This window comes from Oncorhynchus tshawytscha, linkage group LG30 (genome assembly GCF_018296145.1).
Source record: "Oncorhynchus tshawytscha isolate Ot180627B linkage group LG30, Otsh_v2.0, whole genome shotgun sequence".
In the NCBI taxonomy this organism is placed as follows: Eukaryota; Metazoa; Chordata; class Actinopteri; order Salmoniformes; family Salmonidae; genus Oncorhynchus; species Oncorhynchus tshawytscha.
In genome coordinates this window covers 16,771,159-16,790,678 of record NC_056458.1, presented here as the reverse complement: position 1 = coordinate 16,790,678, position 19,520 = coordinate 16,771,159, and the positions used below count along the sequence as shown (strand labels likewise).

Genomic DNA, 19,520 nt, shown 5'->3' with positions numbered 1-19,520 from the left:
ACGGTATGAATATATTGTTCTCTTTTATCCCCAGCCACCTGACAGTGACGTTTAATTACATGTAGCAGCTAGCTTTTAGAATTAAAATATCTAACAGTAATACAGCATATGTACATTCTAGATACTTTGTTTCCATATTCCTCTTATCACAGTGATACAAATTGAGGCAGCTTAATGGAACTTAATCGCTGTGTTGTTTTGCACTGTGATTGGCTTCTGTGTTTCAAAATACAAAGTCCCGCGCACTAATGATGTGTCATGATTGGCTTCTCTTTCTTTCTTCTGTCGTTGGCCGCATCCGGTTTGAATGACGACGCTGCGGATACAAAAAAAGAGAAAGGGAAAATAGGAATAGCTAGCTAAGAACAGCGAAAAAACTATTTACATTTTACTCTTGTTTATACATTTTGCGGATGCTAGATCAGTATTTTTAACTAACTATGTCAAGTAACTTATGTTAGCTAGCCAACGGAGAGAGATGATAGATATTTAAGAATATTTAGCTGTTTATTTAGCATTAGCTTAGCTATTATTGGCTAGCTACAGGCTTAGTTAGCTAACGTTAGCTACCAAGGAAATTGTTTGACAACACATTGTCTGGGTGACTAGCTATTTCACTCTTTGTTTTTATCTTTGACTTGATCTTGGTGATAATGGCAACATCGGCCCTGTACGCGTGTACGAAGTGTAACCAGCGGTATCCTTTCGAAGAACTGTCGCAGGGACAGCAACTGTGCAAGGTTTGGACTGGAAGTGTTTGGGTGATAGCTAGCTAGTTAACTAGCACCACATTTTGCAATATGAATAGATTACAAAGCAATTGTTACAGGCTCATATGCATTTCGACTGCTCCCTGGATGTTTAATTATAAGGTCTCTGGCCACATTCAGCACTTATCGCAAGCGATGGCTTTGATGATAGATTATGTAACAACTAACTATTATCCTTGCAGCCTGTCTGGGACGCAAATGGCCACCTTGTTAGATAATGTCACACGCAGGACGATATAATTTATTCGCGAAATGTTTTTTCTACTCATGCAGTCTGCTGGATGTAGCAGACAAAATAACGTCAGATGTACATTGGTTAACTAGCTAGCTAGATCTTTTCACATTACGTCTCCCATGACCTGTTCATTTAGCATCTGTTTACACGTCATGCCCTTTACAGATAATACAAATTGGATTTATCATCGATGTAGCCACAGCGTCAGTGTCTTTAACCTACCGGCAGCTACGAAATTGAATTCGAGGAGGCACAGTGTAGCATCCCTCTTCGCCCAGTAGTGTAGGTTATGTTCCACATAAATTCTTCATGCAATGTCAAAAATCAAGTTGAAATTTGTGACAAATTATCACATTTTTGTATTCATGCGGATGCGTTGGAAATGCATATTTCACATTGCCATAATAAGCATACCACACACACATACTGGGCAGAAGGCTTGAAAACCTGTGTCTGAATAAAAGGTAAGCACACTATTCCATGCATGGTTAATTATTATAAACAAATGCATAACACTAAATAACGCCATACAAAGGGGTTTTGACATTTGGGACAAACCAAACTCTGATTTAACATTTTAAGAATTCACTAAAATCTATGTCCTACATTGTATCTGTTTGCATTTATTTTTAAGCAAATGGCCTTGAACTGCTTTGTTTCTTGTGTCAACAGGAGTGTCGCATCGCTCATCCCATCGTCAAGTGTACATACTGCAGATCAGAGTTTCAGCAGGAGAGGCGAGTTTTGCGCCATCACCTTTACTGTGTATGGTATTGTTATTCCAAAGGCATCACCATGTAATATAGTGATAACATTGGCTCCAGGATGTTGATGCGATTTTCTTTTTCACGTTCTCTATTCCAGCAAAACAAACACAATTTGCAAGAAATGTGCCCAGAATGTAAAGCAGTTTGGGACGGTAAGTTTTGACTTGAATTGACGCCTCTGTTATAATTTTACGTGTATTGACTTCGTTATGGTTATGTTTGCCAAATCTTCTGTTCCCCACTCAGCCTAAACCCTGCCAGTATTGTAACATCATTGCTGCTTTCATTGGAACAAAGTGTCAGCGTTGCACTAACTCAGAGAAGAAGTATGGCCCTCCACAGACCTGTGAGCAGTGCAAACAACAGTGTGCATTTGACCGCAAGGAAGAGGGTAGGAGGAAGGTAGGCACGCACACCCGCTGCATTGATACCCTAACACACTTTGTCCAGCACTCATGAGATTGCGTATTTACCATTTTCCACTGTCCTGTGTATGTGTTGTCAGGTGGATGGGAAGCTGCTGTGCTGGCTATGCACTCTGTCCTACCGCCGTGTGCTGCAGAAGACCAAGGAGCAAAGGAAAGGCTTCAGCTCCTCCCACTCCAACTCCTCGCTCAATGAGAAGGACCACCACTCCAGGCAGCAGCATCATCAACACCACCAGCAGCACAGACACAGCAGCTCACATAAGTAGGCCATGGTGCCACAGCCCTATCCTCTAACTGTTAGGCCATTACTTCCTCTGTGATGCGGGTCTTCTGCAGGTCTCTACTCTGTCACAATACTGTATATCTATTGTGCTGAACTGGCACTTTTTGGAAGGATGTTGTGGTCTCTGAGTAATGATGCATGTGTCAGATATTTGAAGGAACATGTTGAAAAAATCTGATAACTTGGTGTTTGTTCTTTGTCTTTTTGTAGACTCAGTGGGAGCCTAAGTCCAGAGCAGGAGCAGGGACTGTGGAAGCAGAGGTAAGACGTACCCCCTCCCGTCTTGATTGACTGTTATGACAAGTCTTTTTGCCTAGTTATACAACTTAGTTGAACTATGGTATACTCTGGGACACTTTACAGGTCTGATGGAGAGCCTCAGTGGCTAAAGTTGTGTGTTGGTTCTCCCCTCAGCCATAAATCGTCTTCGATCCAGAAGGAGACCCCAAAGAAGAAGCCAAAACTGGATGTGAAGCCATCCAACGGGGACAGGTACGAGAGGAGTTTCAATCACATGTAAGGAGTTACAAGCCAGCTCTAACTTTTGAAGTAAACATGGAAAACATCCAGTAGGTTCCTACAGACACTTTTTTGACCTCCATTGTTCTAACACACATCTCTGTGATAGATGCCATCAAGGTGTGTTGGAGCAGGTAATGGTACAAAGTGGGTCAGTGTGAAAGATCTGAGTTAAGGTACTTTCCTTTTTCTGACAACTTTTCTTCCCTGCTCTCTGTCCTCTCTCCCATCAGTAGTTCCATTACCCAATCTATGGATTCTGGAGGAACGGACAACTTTATTCTGATCAGCCAGCTGAAAGAGGAAGTGATGTCATTAAAGAGAATGCTTCAACAGAGGGATCAGACAATACTGGAGAAGGACCGAAAGGTACACACCTAATTGTATCGTCACAGTAATTCATGCCCCTAAACGACCACTGCTGAGACGGGCTGCTCCCAGGTGGTAATGGGAGGCAGCAACACATCTGCCACGCTGTTCGTCAACACTGGGAACCCTCAGAGGTGCATGCTTAGTCCCCTCCTGTACTTCCTCTTTCACCCACGACTGCGTGGCCAAGCATGACTCCAGCATCATTAAGTTTGCTGACGACACAACTGTGGTAGGCTTGATCACTGACAATGATGAGACAGCCTATAGGAAGGAGGTCTAAGACCAGGCAGTGTTGTGCCAGGACAACAACCTCTCCCTCAATGTGAGCAAGACAAAGGAGCCAATCGTGGACTACAGGAAAAGGAGGGCCGAACACTCCCCCATTCGCATCAATGGGGCTGTAGTGGAGTGGGTCGAGAGCTTCAAGTTCCTTGGTGTCCACATCACCAACAAACTATCATGGTACCAAGAGAGTTGTGAAGAGGGCATGACAAAGCCTATTCCCCCTCAGGAGAAAAGATTTGGCATGGGTCCTCAAAAAGTTCTACAGCTGCACCATCGAGAGCATCTTGACCCGTTGCATCACTGCCTGGTTGGCAACTGTTCTGCATTTGACCGTAAGGTGCTACAGAGGGTAGTGCGTATGGCCCAGTACATCGCTGGGGCCAAGCTTCCTGCCATCCAGGACCTATATACTAGGCGGTGTCAGAGGAAGGCCTCAAAATTGTCAGACTCCAGCCACCCAAGTCATAGACTATTGTCTCTGCTACCGCACGCACGGCAAGCGGTACTGGAGCGCCAAGTCTAGGACCAAAAGGCTCCTTAACAGCTTATACCCCCAAGCCATAAGACTGCTGAAAAATTATTCAAATGGCCACTCGGACTATTTGCATTGTTTTTACACTGCTGTTACTCACGGTTTATTATCTATGCATAGTCACTTTACCCCTACCTACATGTAGAAATGACCATGACTAACCTGTACCCCGCACATTGACTCAGTATCCCATTTCATATTGCCTCGTTATTGTTACTTTAGTTGATTTAGTAAATATTTTCTCAACCAACAACGCAGTTAAGAAAATCTAGTTAATGGTTTGTCAGTAAGCATTTCACAGTAAGGTCTACTACACCTGTTGTGTTCGGCACATGTGACACACGATTTGATTTGACAAACTATCTGTTTTGCTATGTGACTTCTGGTCATGTTGTATTCACCAGATCGTCTCCCTCTTTGTTTTGTACTTCCAGCTCACAGAACTTAAGGCAGACTTCCAGTACCAGGAATCCAACATGAGGGTTAAGATGAACAACATGGAGAAGGTGCACAAAGAGGCCATGGAACAGCAACAGGTAGAGTAAGAATTACCATACAGACATGAAAAAACAAGACATCTTGTGGGCCCCTAGCTAGGTTTCCATCCAATTGGCAACACAGTTTCATGTGAATATTCTAAAATCTGCATAAAAGTAATACGCACAATTTCCTATCCAAGATGTTTCCATCAAATTGACTTGTTGGTCATAAAAGGCAGTGCGTGATGACGTAGTGCACATAAAAATATATTTTGCGGTTAAATTCCCATGTACCGAATAAATATACAAGTTAAATGGGTATCCATTGCATTTTTAACTCTACTGATCGTTTTCTCTCAACATTTTGCACTCTATAGTGAATGTGCCCACTCTGGTATTGGCACGTGCACTCTAGCCAACAGCTTGCAGATACAGTGCAGGTATAGCCTACATGATTTGTTATGGACAAAAGAGCAAGATCATTTTTATTTGTCAAATAGTAAGACTCTTGACATTTTATTGGAAAGGAGCATGAAGCTCATCACCGTGCACTTTCACCACCCTGTGAAATTCATCGTAACTTATTTCATCTGTAGCCTAATAAACTGCATGCTTTCCTGAGTTGTCGTGGGAGGACCTCATATTGCAACATACCTGTTGCTTCTCAAGCACATGGGATTCAAACAACTTTCCTAACAAGTTAGACACAGTAGGATGAACCATACCTTCAGAAAGTATTCATACCCCTTATTCCACATTGTTGTTACAGCCTGAATTCAAAATGGATTAAATATATTTTCTACACACAATACCCCATAATGACAAAGTGAAAACATGTTTCTACATAATCTACATAAGTATTCATACCCCTGAGTCAATACTTTGTAAATGCACCTTTGGCAGCAATTACAGCTTTGAGTATCTGGGTAAGACTGTAAGAGCTTTGCAGACCTGGATTGTGCAACATTTGCCCATTATTTTCAATATTCTACAAGCACTGTTAAATTGGCTGTTGATTAAAGCTAGACAACCATTTTCAGTTCTTGCCGCAGATTTAAGTCAAAACTGTTACTCGGCCACTCAGTCTTCTGGGTAAGAAACTCCAGTGTAGAATTTGGCGTTAGGTTTTTGTCCTTCTGAAAGGTGAATTCATCTCCCAGTGTCTGGTGGAAAGCAGACTAAACCAGGTTTTCCTCTAGGATTTTTCCTGTGCTTACCTCCAATCTGTAAAAATATTTTCCTGAAACTCTCCAGTCCTTAACGATTACAAGCATACCTATAACATGATCCAGCCACCACTATGCTTAAAAATATGAGTGGTACTCAGTAATGTGTTATATTCAGACAATGTCAAAGACGATAGACTCACCTTCATGGCATACAGCTTCCATTCATCGTGACCACTGTTCTTTCTGACCAGAAACACTTTCCCATAGGCTAGACAGAGAAGAAAGATTGGGAAAGTTTATCACATTTGATTGTAGCCCCTACCACCCATTCTACCACTCACCACATTTACAATCTTAACTTTTCATTCTAAATGTTCCACACACAAAAAATAGACAGAAATATAGTTATCCAGGTCTCCAATAATACTATGGCGCTATCCCGAGTGGTGCAGTGGTCTAAGGCACTGCATCTCAGTACGAGGCGTCCCTACACTCCCTAGTTTAGAATCCAGGCTGTATCACATCCGGCTGTGATTGGGAGTCCCATAGGGTGGTGCACGATTGGGCCCAGCTTCGTCCAGGTTTTGCCAGAGTATGCAGTCATTGTAAAAAATTAAATACAAATATTTGACCTTTTTATTTAGCTAGGCAAGTCCGTTAAGAACAAATTCTTATTTTCAATGATGGCCTAGGAACAGTGGGCAGAACGATAGATTTGTACCTTGTCAGCTCAGGGGTTTGAACTTGCAACCTTCCGGTTACTAGCCCAACACTCTAACCACTAGGCTACCCTGCCGCCCCAGGGTAGCCTTAACAAGTTGTTCTTAACTGACTTGCCTAGTTAAATAAAGGTTAAATAAAAAATGTAAATAAATAAAAATGGATTTGCCCCAAACATAACTTTGTATTCAGGGGGGGGGACTCTGCATCTCTGTCCAGCCTGGCAAGAGTAGCCAAAAGGGTGTTTAGCATCCCCAGTGGCTCTGTAAGTGTGGAGAGGATATTCTCAGCTGCTGGTCTGTTCTCCACGCATCATCACATGAGCCTGAAGCCACAGACTGGCGTAACTCGTTTTTAATAAGATTTTTTAAAATGTGTATTTCATTCTAAGTAAGTCGCAGCCTATATGCACAATTTATAGATTCATTATTTAATACAACAAAATGTTTGTCCCTACCAGCCTATTATGTCACACTCGCAAATGCTTCACAATGTATTTTTTTGTAGGCTATAGCCTTGAAATAATATGGTTTTTAAAAATCCATTGTAGTTCCTTAGTCTGGCTACTGGCCTATTTAGTGTTGATATGCTGTTTAATATGACATTTAGTCTATTTGAAATGTTAGCTTCTTTTCATGTTTATTCAAATACTTTTCATTCAAATCCACATGGTTTGGTTGCAATACTTCCAAACCAATTGGTAGGTCTAGGTGGTCACAAAAATAGATGGGTGTTGGTTAAATTGTGATTTGAATGTAGGGAATTTGGAGCGGCGGTTTGTTTTTCTGTGAGCGCGGCGTGGTTTTTAGGGAAAGACCTGGAGCACCGGCGTGGTACACCACTCAATGAGTGGGATTTCCAACCGTTCAACTCCCCTCACATGCTCTGGTGGGGAACAGAGAGTAGTAGTCATTTAATAAAAATGTGAAACACATATTGCACACAGTGAGCCCATGTGACTTGTTAAGAACATTTTGCCTTAGCAAAAAGGTTGAATACTTTTTGACTAAAGACTCAATTTAATCCCTTTTTTAAAATTCAGGCTGTAACACAACAAAAATGTGGAGAAAGTCTAGGGGTGTGAATACTTTCTGAAGGCACTAAAATCAAACGCTCCTAGCTTGTGGTAAAGGCTTTCATTAAACATAGATGGTCACATACTCACTTATTTTCTTTTACTACAGGCCAAAAACCGGGAGCTGCTGAAACAAGTGGCCGCCCTCTCAAAGGGCAAGAAGTTTGACAGGACGGGGAGTTCACTGCTGTTACCGTAACGACAAGCCCACCCAACCACGGCTCAGTGGCTTCATTGTTTTAACACTGTGAAAGCCTGATGCCATTCTACCTTTCCCTCCCTCCTTCCTGTGTTTTCTCAATCATTTTGATCTTTTCAGTTATGTTATTCATTGGAAAACAGGTGACCATGCTATACATGGAAATCCTCTTTCATGTTGGCATGAAAATAAGGACACATCCTCAATTTCAACATGTTTTAAATGTTTTAACCCTGAGTTTTACTCTGCCACTGGATGTGATGTGACTGTGGATGAGGAGAGAGCCTCGTTAACACTGCCCGGGTCCAGCAGCATGTTTTGTGCAAGGTGGATACGATTCTGTCAACATCACAGATCCCACTTGATTTTTTACGGATGTCATGCAATTTTATTTATTCAATTACATTTTGTAGCTTTTGGTCTTTTTCTCACCACATACTCAGAGCATTGCCCAGGTTGGGGAAATGTTTTTTCTTCAACAGCAACTTTCTCGTAACATATTAATTATATTTTTCTAAATGGACGTAATTATGGAAGAGAAACTCCTCCTTATTGGAGACCCTTCTCAACTTACTATGTATGCAAATGTCAAAAGGGTCACTGACAACAGCATTGCTGGCCAGTAGCAGAGACCTTTAGACGTTAAAGTCCAAAAACCATCAACTCTATGAGAGATTTTTAAACTTTGTTTTGTAGAGACACTTCCCGGCTGCCCTCTTTCTCACTGTGACAGCTGTAGTGCTTTGCTGTTTTTCTGTAGTGGGACGATTTGTAATACTGCATGACTTACTGACATACAAGTTAGCATTGTGGTCTCCTGTACTATAATGTAGGGTTTCTCAAATTGGGTTTCACGGGCCCCTGGGGAGGTAATGCAGGAGGTCTGCGGCCAGATCTCAAAATAACAGTTTTTGTTTTAAATTTTAAAAGAAAATCATGAATGTTACTAACAGATTAATTATTACATTAGGTGTGTTGAAGGGATCTGTGGATTAAGTTTAGAGGGTATAATTCAATGTAATATTATTAATCTACGGTTTGTTCTTAACTTTGGGCAGAATGGCCCTGGGAGGCTCACAGGGATATTGGTATCCACAGTACTCCACCAGTTATCTATTTTTCAACTCATTACTTGTCCCCCTCTCACCCAAGAAAATGCAGAACATGAATGCACTGTAATTAAAGTTCTCTCTGCCTCGTAGAAAAATGTGTAGAATTGCAGGACATTAGCTTGTAGGGTATTAGCTTGTATGCTACTACTTCTCACTCGAGTTGTGTTCTGGTTAAGAGGGGGTCCCTGATGAATTTGGTATGACAAGAGTCCCCGGCCCCAAAAAGTTGAGAACCCCTGCTGTAATGTACTTTTTCAGCCTTTTAAAAAAAATGTGTTTTTTTTATACGTGTAAAGGTATTACAGGGATCAGCCTATGTATTTAAAATGTGTAACTTGTATCGGTTTTAGTGAGTGTGTGTCAGGTAAGGCTGGTTAATTATATAAATACATCTGTAGAATACGCTTTTTAAAGGAACGTACCATTTCAGCTCTGCACCAAACTGAGCTGGTTTCATACTGTGGCGTACTGATCACTTTTGTACTTTTTCCAAACCCAATGTTTCAAAAATATTAAATCTGGTTAAACATACGTAGTGTTTTTATTTTACTACCATTATCTCAAGGAGTGGCTCTTTACTATTGGGCCTTTGTAGCAATCCTTTATAATAGTGTCAACCCCACACAAACCTCATTCTAGTCTGGATTTTGCATGTACTTTTTCCTCTTCCACCAGAGTTGTTTTTTTTTGTCAATGGCTATTCCATGTTTAACCACTAGGGAGCACTCGTTAATTTGCTTTACTCTATAAGATCTGACATGCTGACTCAAGGGGCTCGTTTGAGTGGTAAGGATGAAGCATCTGACTAGATAAATGTCGGGGGCGGTGCATCTGCGACAGCCGAGTGTCAGACACTGGTATTTCAACAGCAAGGGTCAGATCAACATGGCAATGTTTTCTTTAGAATGTCAGAATAAACATGCCTCTAACCCCCATATCACATTCAAACTGAAATCAAATGTGTACGTTGCGCAGTCAATTAGTGAGTATCTCATATCACATTAATTTGGGTATGTATACATGAATGGCGGCAAAGTTGGTTTCAGTCAAGTCTTAGGTCACGTTTGTATACAGTACCAGTCAAAAGTTTGGACACATACTCATTCAAGGGTTTTTCTAGATTTTTAAAAATTTTCTACATTGTAGAATAATAGTGAAGACATCAAAACTATGAAATAGCATGAAATTATGTAGTAACCTAAAAAGTGTTAAACAAATCAAAATATATTTGAGAATTTTCAAAGTAGCCACCCTTTGCCTTGATGACAGTTTGCACCCTTGGTATTCTATCAACCAGCTTCACCTGACATGCTTTTCCAACAGTCTTGAAGGAGTTCCCACATATGCTGAGCACTTGTTGGCTGCTTTTCCTTCACTCTGCGGTCCAACTCATCCCAAACCATCTCAATTGGGTTGAGGTGGTTTGATTGTGGAGGCCAGGTCATCTGATGCAGCACTCCTTCACTCTCCTTCTTGGTCAAATAGCCCTTACACAGCCTGGAGGTGTGTTGGGTCATTGTCCTGTTGAAAAACAAATGATTGTCCCACTAAGCGCAAACCAGATGTGATGGCATATTGTGGCAGAATGCTGTGGTAGCCATGCTGGATAAGTGTGCTTTGAATTCTAAATAAATCACCAACAGTGTCACCAGCAAAGCACCATCACACCAACTCCATGCTTCACGGTGGGAACCACACTTGTGGAGATCATCCGTTAACTTGCTCTGCGTTACACAAAGAAACCGGTTAGAACCAAAAATCTCAAATTCGGACTACAGACCAAAGGGCAGATTTCCACCAGTCTAATGTGCATAGCTCGTGCTATTTAGCCCAAGCCAGTCTCTTCTTATTGGTGTCATTTTAGTAGTGGTTTCTTTGCAGCAATTCGACCATGAAGTCCTGATTTTGAGACGTGTCTGTTACTTGAACTCTGTGAAGCATTTATTTGGGCTGCAATTTCTGAGGCTGGTAACGCTAATGAACATATCCTCTGCAGCAGAGGGAACTCTGGGTCTTCCTTTCCTGTGGCGGTCCTCATGAGATCGTTTCATCACAGCGCTTGATGGTTTTTGTGACTGCACTTGAAGACACTTTCAAAGTTCTTGAAATTTTCCGTATTGACTGACCTTCATGTCTTAAAGTAATGATGGACTGTCGTTTCTCTTTGCTTATTTGAGCTGTTCATGCCATAATATGGACTTGGTCTTTTAAAAAATAGGGCTGTCTTCTGTATACCCCCCTACCTTTTCACAACACAACTGATTGCCTCAAACGCATTAAGAAGGAAAGAAATTCCACAAATTAATTTTTCAGAAGGCACACCTGTTAACTGAAATGCATTCCAGGTGACTACCTCATGGAGCTGGTTGAGAGACTGCCAAGAGGGTGCAAAGCTGTCATCAAGGCAAAGCGTGGCTATTTGAATGATCTAAAAAGTAACACATTTTGATTTAACACTTTTGGTTACTACATTCCATGTGTTATTTCATAGTTTTGATGTCTTCACTATTCTACAATATAGAAAATAGTAAAAATAAAAACGCTTGAATGAGTTGGTGTTCTAAAACTTTTGACCTGTAGTGTACATATGTTATCTTTTAGTCATTAAAAATGGTATGTGCAAACCAGTGGTGGTCGGTGCCATTTAGTAAGGATCGGTGTCCTGCTAGCGGGACAACTTCCGGTGAAACTGGAGGGCTCGCAATTAAAATAAATTCTAATAAATATTATGGTTTTTAAACATTTAGGTGCATATAAGTGTCTTATATTGACTGAAAGCTTAAATTCTTGTTAATCTAACTGCACTCTCCGATTTACAGTAGCTATTACAGCGAAAACATGCCATGCAATTGTTTTAGGACGGTGCCCAGCAGATCAACAGATCTTCCTCTGATTTTTCAAATGTAATTAAACTTTATATATTTAGTTGGTGCCATAGATTTGAGTAATCCACATGTTCAAAGAGAATGGTAAACTTTGTTTCAACAAGTCAAAATATGTTTCTATTTACTCAGCAGATCCCCTAAAATGTAATTAAACTATATTTATTTCGGAAAGAAGTATGTTCAATAGGAAACCGATTTTAGCTGGTGCGTAATTTCTTCATGGCATTCGCAAACACAGATTTCCAAGACTGTCCTTCTACTAAAACTGTTATTTCTTATTTGTTTTTGAAGTTACAAGCCTGAAACCTTGAACATAGACAGCTGATACCCTGTGGAAGCTATAGGAATTGCATCAAGGGAGAATTTACAATATGACCTTTCTCTTGCATTTCTAAGAGGATGGTCTCTCTCAAAAACAAAATTCTGGTTGTTTTTCCTGTGGTTTTTCTCCTACCATATCTATTGTGTTATATTCTCCTACATTATTTTAACATTTCTACAAACTTCAAAGTGGCCTGAGCTACAGGCAGTTTACTTCGGGCATGTCATTCAGGTGGAAATTGAGAAGAAAAAGGGGCCTAGCCCTAAGAAGTTAACCTCTTGAAGCTAGGGGGCACTATTTTTATGTTTGGAAAAATAACGTTCCCAAAGTAAACGGCCTATTTCTCAGGACCAGATGCTAGAATATGCATATAATTGACAGATTAGGATAGAAAACACTCTAAAGTTTCCAAAACTGTCAAAATATTGTCTGTGAGTATAACAGAACTGATATTGCAGGCGAAACCCTGAGAAATCAAACCAGGAAGTGGCTTCTATTTTGAAAACTCCATATTCCATAGCCTCCCATTGCTCCATTTAAAGGGATATCAACCAGATTCCTTTTCCTATCGCTTCCTCAAGGTGTCAACAGTTTTCAGACATAGTTTCAGGCTTTTATTTTGAAGAATGAGCGTGAACATTGCGTAAGTGGATAGGTGGGGGCTCTCAGAGTGAATTGTACGCAAAAGAGAAAGGCGGCCATTATTACTCCCGGTCCTAGTGAAAAGCCAACTGTCCCGGTTGATATATTATCGAATACATATTTGAAAAACACCCTGAGGATTGATTATATAAAATGTCTGACATGTTTCTGTGGACAATATGGATATAATTTGGAATTTTTGTCTGCGTTGTCGTGACCGCTCTTTCCAGTGGATTCCTGGGCATAACGCACCAAACTAACGGAGGTATTTGGATATAAAAAATATCTTTATGGAACAAAACATTTGTTGTCTAACTGGGAGTCTCGTGAGTGAAAACATCCAAAGATCAAAGGTAAACAATTAATTTGATTGCTTTTCTGATTTTCGTGACCAAGTTACCTGATGCTAAGTGTACTTATTGTTTTGTCGAGCGATCGATAAACTTACACAAACGCTTGTATTGCTTTTGCTGTAAAGCATCATTTCAAAATCTGAGACGACAGGTGGATTAACAAAAGGCTAAGCTGTGTTTCGCAATATTGCACTTGTGATTTCATGAATATGAATATTTACTAGTAATATTATTTGACTGTGGCGCTATGCTATTCAGCGTTGCTGATGACAATTATCCCGAATCCGGTATGGGTGGTTCAGAGGTTAACTACTAAACCGCTTGCTGACTGTAGACTGTACTGCATGATTGTAGTGGGTTTACTAATGCATTAATTCTAGTAGCTATGTTGATTATGACTTTAGCTAATATGGTGACAACGATAGTGTACGGTTAGAGGTTATGATATGAAGGTTTGGCCTGGAAAGGTTTTTTCATCTGGTCACAGACATCTGATGTGGTGCACTGAAGTCCACAAGCAATGGGAAAAGGTCAGAGGAGGAGAATGCATAGATGTGAAAAGGAATTATACAACAATCAAAGGGATCATGCTGTTTGTATGTGGCTGCTATGAAACTGTGTTTGCATGTGATCAGGGATCACACGCAACAGAACAAAATGGGGATAAACATAACTGAATTTGTCCACTAGAAACTCTAGTTTGACAACTGTTGGACTAATGACTACGCCCTAGCACAGCTAGATGCAGGCAAGAGCGTGCAAGACGGTATTAAATGTGTCAATGTCGGTCACCTTGATTACTCAAATGTCTCTCAACCTGTTCACCTACGTTGTAAACGTTCATTCAAAAGCTAGGTTGTAGCAACCTCATGATGGGGTATAGGGAACATTTGAGAATAAAGTAGTAGCATAAACTAATCAACGTTACATTGAACTGGGTGAATGGAATATAAATGACAGTCATCCAATATGCCGTAATAGAAATAAGGCCATACTCATTAAAAAAAAAAACATCCTCGCTCATCTTAAACCGTCGGCCCCGGTGTTAATAAATTAATAAAACAAAAAGCTTACCTTGACTTAAAAGAGTTCCAGTGTTGAAGAGCCATAGCCAGCTAGCTAACATAGCAGCCCTCTCTGTTTGAGCTCTGTGTTTGAGTTGGCTAAACAAGCTAGATGTGAGGGGAGGCTGCTGAGGGGAGGACTTTTCATAATAATGGCTGGATCAGAGCAAATGGAATGGCATCAAACATAGGGAAACCATGTATTTGATACCATTCCACTTAAGGTACCACCAACCTCCTGCGCTAGATGCATTTGCTAGTTAAGTAAGTGAAAGTGAAAAACACAACAAAATATAGCTAGCTATCCCTCTTTCTCTTGCACTTCATTTTTTAAGAAATTAATTTGTTCAAAACTGTAACTATTGTCTTTCTCTCACTTTGAGTCAACTACTCATCACATTTGATGCACTTCACTGATAGCTAGCTGTAGCTTATGCTTTCAGTACTAGATTCATTCTCTGATCCTTTGATTGGGTGAACAACAAGTCAGTTCATCCTTCAAAAGCTCTGATAAGTTGGAGGACATCCTCTGGAAGTTGTCATAATTACTGGTTAAGTCTATGGAAGGGGGTGAGAACCACGAACCTCCTAGGTTTTGTATTGAAGTCAATGTACCCAGAGTAGGACAGAAACTAGCTGTCCTCTGGCTACAACATGGTGCTACCCTATAGAGTGTTGTTGAGGCTACTGTAGACCTTCATTGCAAAACAGTGTGTTTTAATCTATTATTTGCCTGGTTGAAGGACATGAAGGCTTCAGGAGGGTCAGCAATAAGGGTCAACAGCCCAGAATGTTGCTCAATGCAGGTATGAATGTGGACCAATGCATAATGGTTTGCACCTGGGTCCTCTTGTATGCGGTAGTATTATCTCTATGGATGGTTATATCTTCTCCCCTCTTTCCTATTCCTCCTGTCAGAATTTATTGGTGATGTCAATGGCACATTCTGTGATGAACATGATAATATCATCTCAATACATTGGATTTTAGGAGGTCTTTTTTTTTCTTTGGGCGTCTTAAAATAAATAAGTTCCATTTTATATAAAGTATATGTATATAGTGAGGGGGGGGGGAGTATTTGATCCCCTGCTGATTTTGTACGTTTGCCCACTAACAAAGAAATGATCAGTCTATAATTTTAATGGTAGGTTTATTTGAACAGTGAGAGACAGAACAACAAAAAAATCCAGAAAAACGCATGCCAAAAATGTTATAAATTGATTTGCATTTTAATGAGGGAAATAAGTATTTGACCCCCTCTCAATCAGAAAGATTTCTGGCTCACAGGTGTCTTTTATACAGTTAACGAGCTGAGATTAAGAGCACACTCTTAAATGGAGTGCTCCTAATCTCAGCTTGTTACTTGTATAAAAGACACCTGTCCACAGAAGCAATCAATCAGATTCCAAACTCTCCACCATGGCCAAGACCAAAGAGCCATGGCCAAGACCAAAGAGCTCTCCAAGGTTGTCAGGGACAAGAGTGTAGACGTACACAAGGCTGGAATGGGCTACAAGACCATCGCCAAGCAGCTTGGTGAGAAGGTGACAACAGTTGGTGCGATTATTCGCAAATGGAAGAAACACAAAAGAACTGTCAATCTCCCTCGGCCTGGGGCTCCATGCAAGATCTCACCTCGTGGAGTTGCAATGATCATGAGAACGGTGATGAATCAGCTCAGACCTACACGGGAGGATCTTGTCAATGATCTCAAGGCAGCTGGGACCATAGTCACCAAGAAAACAATTGGTAACACACTACGCTGTGAAGGACTGAAATCCTGCAGCGCCCGCAAGGTCCCTCCTGCTCAAGAAAGCACATATACATGCCCGTCTGAAGTTTGCCAATGAACATCTGAATGATTCAGAGGACAACTGGGTGAAAGTGTTGTGGTCAGATGAGACCAAAATGGAGCTCTTTGGCCTCAACTCGCCGTGTTTGGAGGAGGAGGAATGCTGCCTATGACCCCAAGAACACCATCCCCACCGTCAAACATGGAGGTGGAAACATTATGCTTTGGGGGTGTTTTTCTGCTAAAGGGACAGGACAACTTCACCATATCAAAGGGACGATGGACAGGCCATGTACCGTCAGCCAGGGCATTGAAAATGGGTCGTGGATGGGTATTCCAGCATGACAATGACCCAAAGCACACGGCCAAGGCAACAAAGGAGTGGCTCAAGAAGAAGCACATTAAGGTCCTGGAGTGGCCTAGCCAGTCTCCAGACCTTAATCCCATAGAAAATCTGTGGAGGGAGCTGAAGGTTCGAGTTGCCAAACATCAGCCTCGAAACCTTAATGACTTGGAGAAGATCTGCAAAGAGGCGTGGGACAAAATCCCTCCTGAGATGTGTGCAAACCTGGTGGCCAACTAAAAGAAATGTCTGACCTCTGTGATTGCCAACAAGGGTTTTGCCACCAAGTACTAAGTCATGTTTTGCAGAGGTGTCAAATACTTATTTCGCACATTAAAATGCATATCAATTTATAACATTTTTGACATGTGTTTTTCAGGATTTTTTTGTTGTTATTCTGTCTCTCACTGTTCAAATAAACCTACCATTAAAATGATAGACTAATCATTACTTTGTCAGTGGGCAAACATACAAAATCAGAAGGGGATCAAATACTTTTTTCCCTCACTGTATGACTTAGACCCGATCAATAGATGTGGTCCTACATTTATGGTTTTAGATGCTGTTTTATAATGCCCTTTACAATTCCAGAAATCCCCCCTTCCCCCTGTGTCATTTCACACTTTTACAATGGTGCTTGTGCAATTTACTGTTGATAAGATCATACACTATTTTCTCTTTCAGCCTTCTAATAATGTAAGAATAATAAGATAATTACTGGCAAGGAATTCACATAATCACGTTGACAAAAGCCATAATGTTTTGGAAGATTCTAAACACAGCTTGAACAAGAGAGCCTGTCAGGGGAGGTTCTCTTCTGCACTGTTCAACCAATCCAGTAAATATGGAGGAGGAGTTAAGATGGAGTGTCTCATTGTTTACTTCCAAAAGTGGAAGTCGTGTCTGGGGACTGGCCACTGAGGTATAATAAGACCTGCAACCAATCTGAACTTCCTCTCTGTGTCACTGTCAAGCAATGGGGGAAAAATATTATTTTGGTTTAAAAAGTTATCTTAATCAGCGGTTAGGTATGGACACTGTACTACATATCTGTGGGGCAGACTGTAAAATGCATAAACGCGAATTGCAATATCGCCAAGCCATTTCCATATAACCTCAGAACACCTAGTTAGAGGGGACTGGGAATCAGTCTGTGGCTTTAGCCACAGCCAGGAAAGTAAATCAGCTACAAAGGAACTGGAAGAAAGGTGGACAGATAATACCAACCTTTTAGAACCAAATGGAGAAGCACGTGTGCTATAGGGACAGGGTAAAAGGACACAAAGGCACAAACTAGATTCAATGCCAGAGGGATTATATTAGACAGACAGCCGTATTGACCGTATAGAGGGGTTATATAGTGTTGCACACATCTTAAACACCAGACAGGTTTATATTGGAGTCTTGAGGTAAAGATAGAAATAATCTGGACGTTTCATTTCTGGAAGATAAGTACAGATACAAGGTACACTCAATTGCAAAACTGTGGAAGACAGTACTGTGTATGTAATACTCTATTGGAGGAATGCGACATCATTCTTCCACAAGAAATTCCATATTTTGGTGTTTTGTTGATGGTGGTGGAAAATGCTGTCTCGGGCACCACTTCAGAATCTCCCATAAGTGTTCAGTTGTGCTCAGATCTGGTGATAGACGGTCATGGCATGTGGTTTACATTGTTTTCATGATCATTAATTAAACCATTCAGTAGAAAATTAGTGCTGAGAATAAAGACATTTTACTACTATAATTAAAGCTAGCAGTGGTGGAAAAAGTACTCAATTGTCATACTTGAGAAAAAGTAAAGATACCTTAATAGAAAATTACTCAAGTACAACTGAAAGTCACCCAGTAAAATACTACTTGAGTGAAAGCCTAAAAGTATTTGGTTTTAAATATACTTAAGTATCAAAATAAATGGAATCGCTAAAATGTACTTAAATATCAAAAGTAAAAGTATAAATAATTTCAAATTCCTTATATTAAGCAAACCAGATGGCACAATTTTCTTCTCTTTTTTTATTGACAGATAGCCAGGGGTACACTCCAACTCTCAGACATTATTTGCAGACGCAGCATTTGTTTAATGAGTCTTCCAGATCAGAGGCAGTAGAGATGACCAGGGATGTTCTCTTGATAAGTGTGTGAATTGTCAAAATGTAAGGAGTACTTTTGAGTGTCAAAAAAATGTATAGAGTAAAAATAACATTATTTCTTTCAGAATGTATTGATGTAAAAGTTGGCAAAAGTACAAATAACCCCCAAAAAATACTTTAAAGTACAAAGTATTTTTACTAAAGTACTTTACACCACTGAAAGCTATGCATGAAGCCTCTTTAATCGTAAAAGGGGCAGCATGGTCATACTTCTTGGGCCTTTGCAGAAGCCAGGGCATTCATCCTCATTGGGCCTTTGCAGAAGCCAGGGCATTCATCCTCATTGGGCCTTTGCAGAAGCCAGGGCATTCATCCTCATTGGGCCTTTGCAGAAGCCAGGGCATTCATCCTCATTGGGCCTTTGCAGAAGCCAGGGCATTCATCCTCATTGGGCCTTTGCAGAAGTGAGGGCATTCATCCTCATTGGGCCTTTGCAGAAGCCAGGGCATTCATCCTCATTGGGCCTTTGCAGAAGTCAGGGCATTCATCCTCATTGGCCCTTTGCAGAAGTCAGGGCATTCATCCTCATTGGGCCTTTGCAGAAGTCAGGGCATTCATACTTCTTGCGCTGATAGGAGTACTGCAGAGCTGCTGTGAAGGAAGTTGTCAAGCCCCCACATACCATCAACCAATCATGTCAATGCGGAGCAATATGGAGCCCTCTGCATTGTTACACAATTTGAGGCCGCACAGCTATGCGGTACTGTGCTCAATTTGGCCTCTGTGTGCCTCCAGAGACTCCCCTCCGATCACATTTTCGGATCAAGCGTAAGAGTCACACCTAGTCTACAGATACAGTATTTAGGATACCTCATGAGCTCTCCTAACTAGTTAAAAGTTACCTGCAGGTGTCTTGATAATAGAAAAATACAGCGAGTCAGTGGTTCCTGCGCCATAGACAAGCAATTGCTTTGAAGTTGTTAAAAATAACGTTTTGATATTTCTCTAGCCTTGTGGTTAAGAACGTTTGCCCAGTAACCAAAGGGTCACTGGTTCGAATTCCCAAGTCGACTAGGTG

General features: G+C 40.9%; 1 protein-coding gene across 6 annotated transcripts; it reads left to right on the top strand.

The window, feature by feature from the left end:
• Nucleotides 1-291: 291 nt before the first annotated feature.
• Nucleotides 292-9,476, top strand: LOC112228671 (protein FAM76B). 6 transcript variants are annotated; one of them, XM_024394203.2, is made up of 10 exons: nucleotides 292-740; nucleotides 1,678-1,742; nucleotides 1,870-1,924; nucleotides 2,019-2,174; nucleotides 2,278-2,462; nucleotides 2,694-2,744; nucleotides 2,847-2,975; nucleotides 3,239-3,371; nucleotides 4,626-4,727; nucleotides 7,744-9,476. In XM_024394203.2, exons 1-10 carry the CDS (start codon nucleotides 654-656, stop codon nucleotides 7,831-7,833), a joined length of 1,053 nt encoding a protein of 350 aa, XP_024249971.1. In that variant the 5' UTR covers nucleotides 292-653; the 3' UTR covers nucleotides 7,834-9,476. The 6 variants fall into 6 exon arrangements, with proteins under 6 accessions (XP_024249971.1, XP_024249969.1, XP_024249970.1 ...); XM_024394201.2 differs by having other exon boundaries at nucleotides 2,847-2,999; nucleotides 3,236-3,371; XM_024394202.2 differs by having other exon boundaries at nucleotides 293-740; nucleotides 3,236-3,371.
• Nucleotides 9,477-19,520: the final 10,044 nt, after the last annotated feature.

What these genes read in the sequence shown, in the direction of transcription:
- LOC112228671 (XM_024394201.2), top strand. Translation starts at nt 654, where the DNA reads ATGGCAACATCGGCCCTGTACGCGTGTACGAAGTGTAACCAGCGGTAT. An exon ending in AGGGACAGCAACTGTGCAAG is followed by an intron (nt 741 to 1,677) that starts GTTTGGACTGGA and finishes TTGTGTCAACAG; the next exon opens with GAGTGTCGCATCGCTCATCC. An exon ending in GAGAGGAGTTTCAATCACAT is followed by an intron (nt 3,000 to 3,235) that starts GTAAGGAGTTAC and finishes CTCTCCCATCAG; the next exon opens with TAGTTCCATTACCCAATCTA.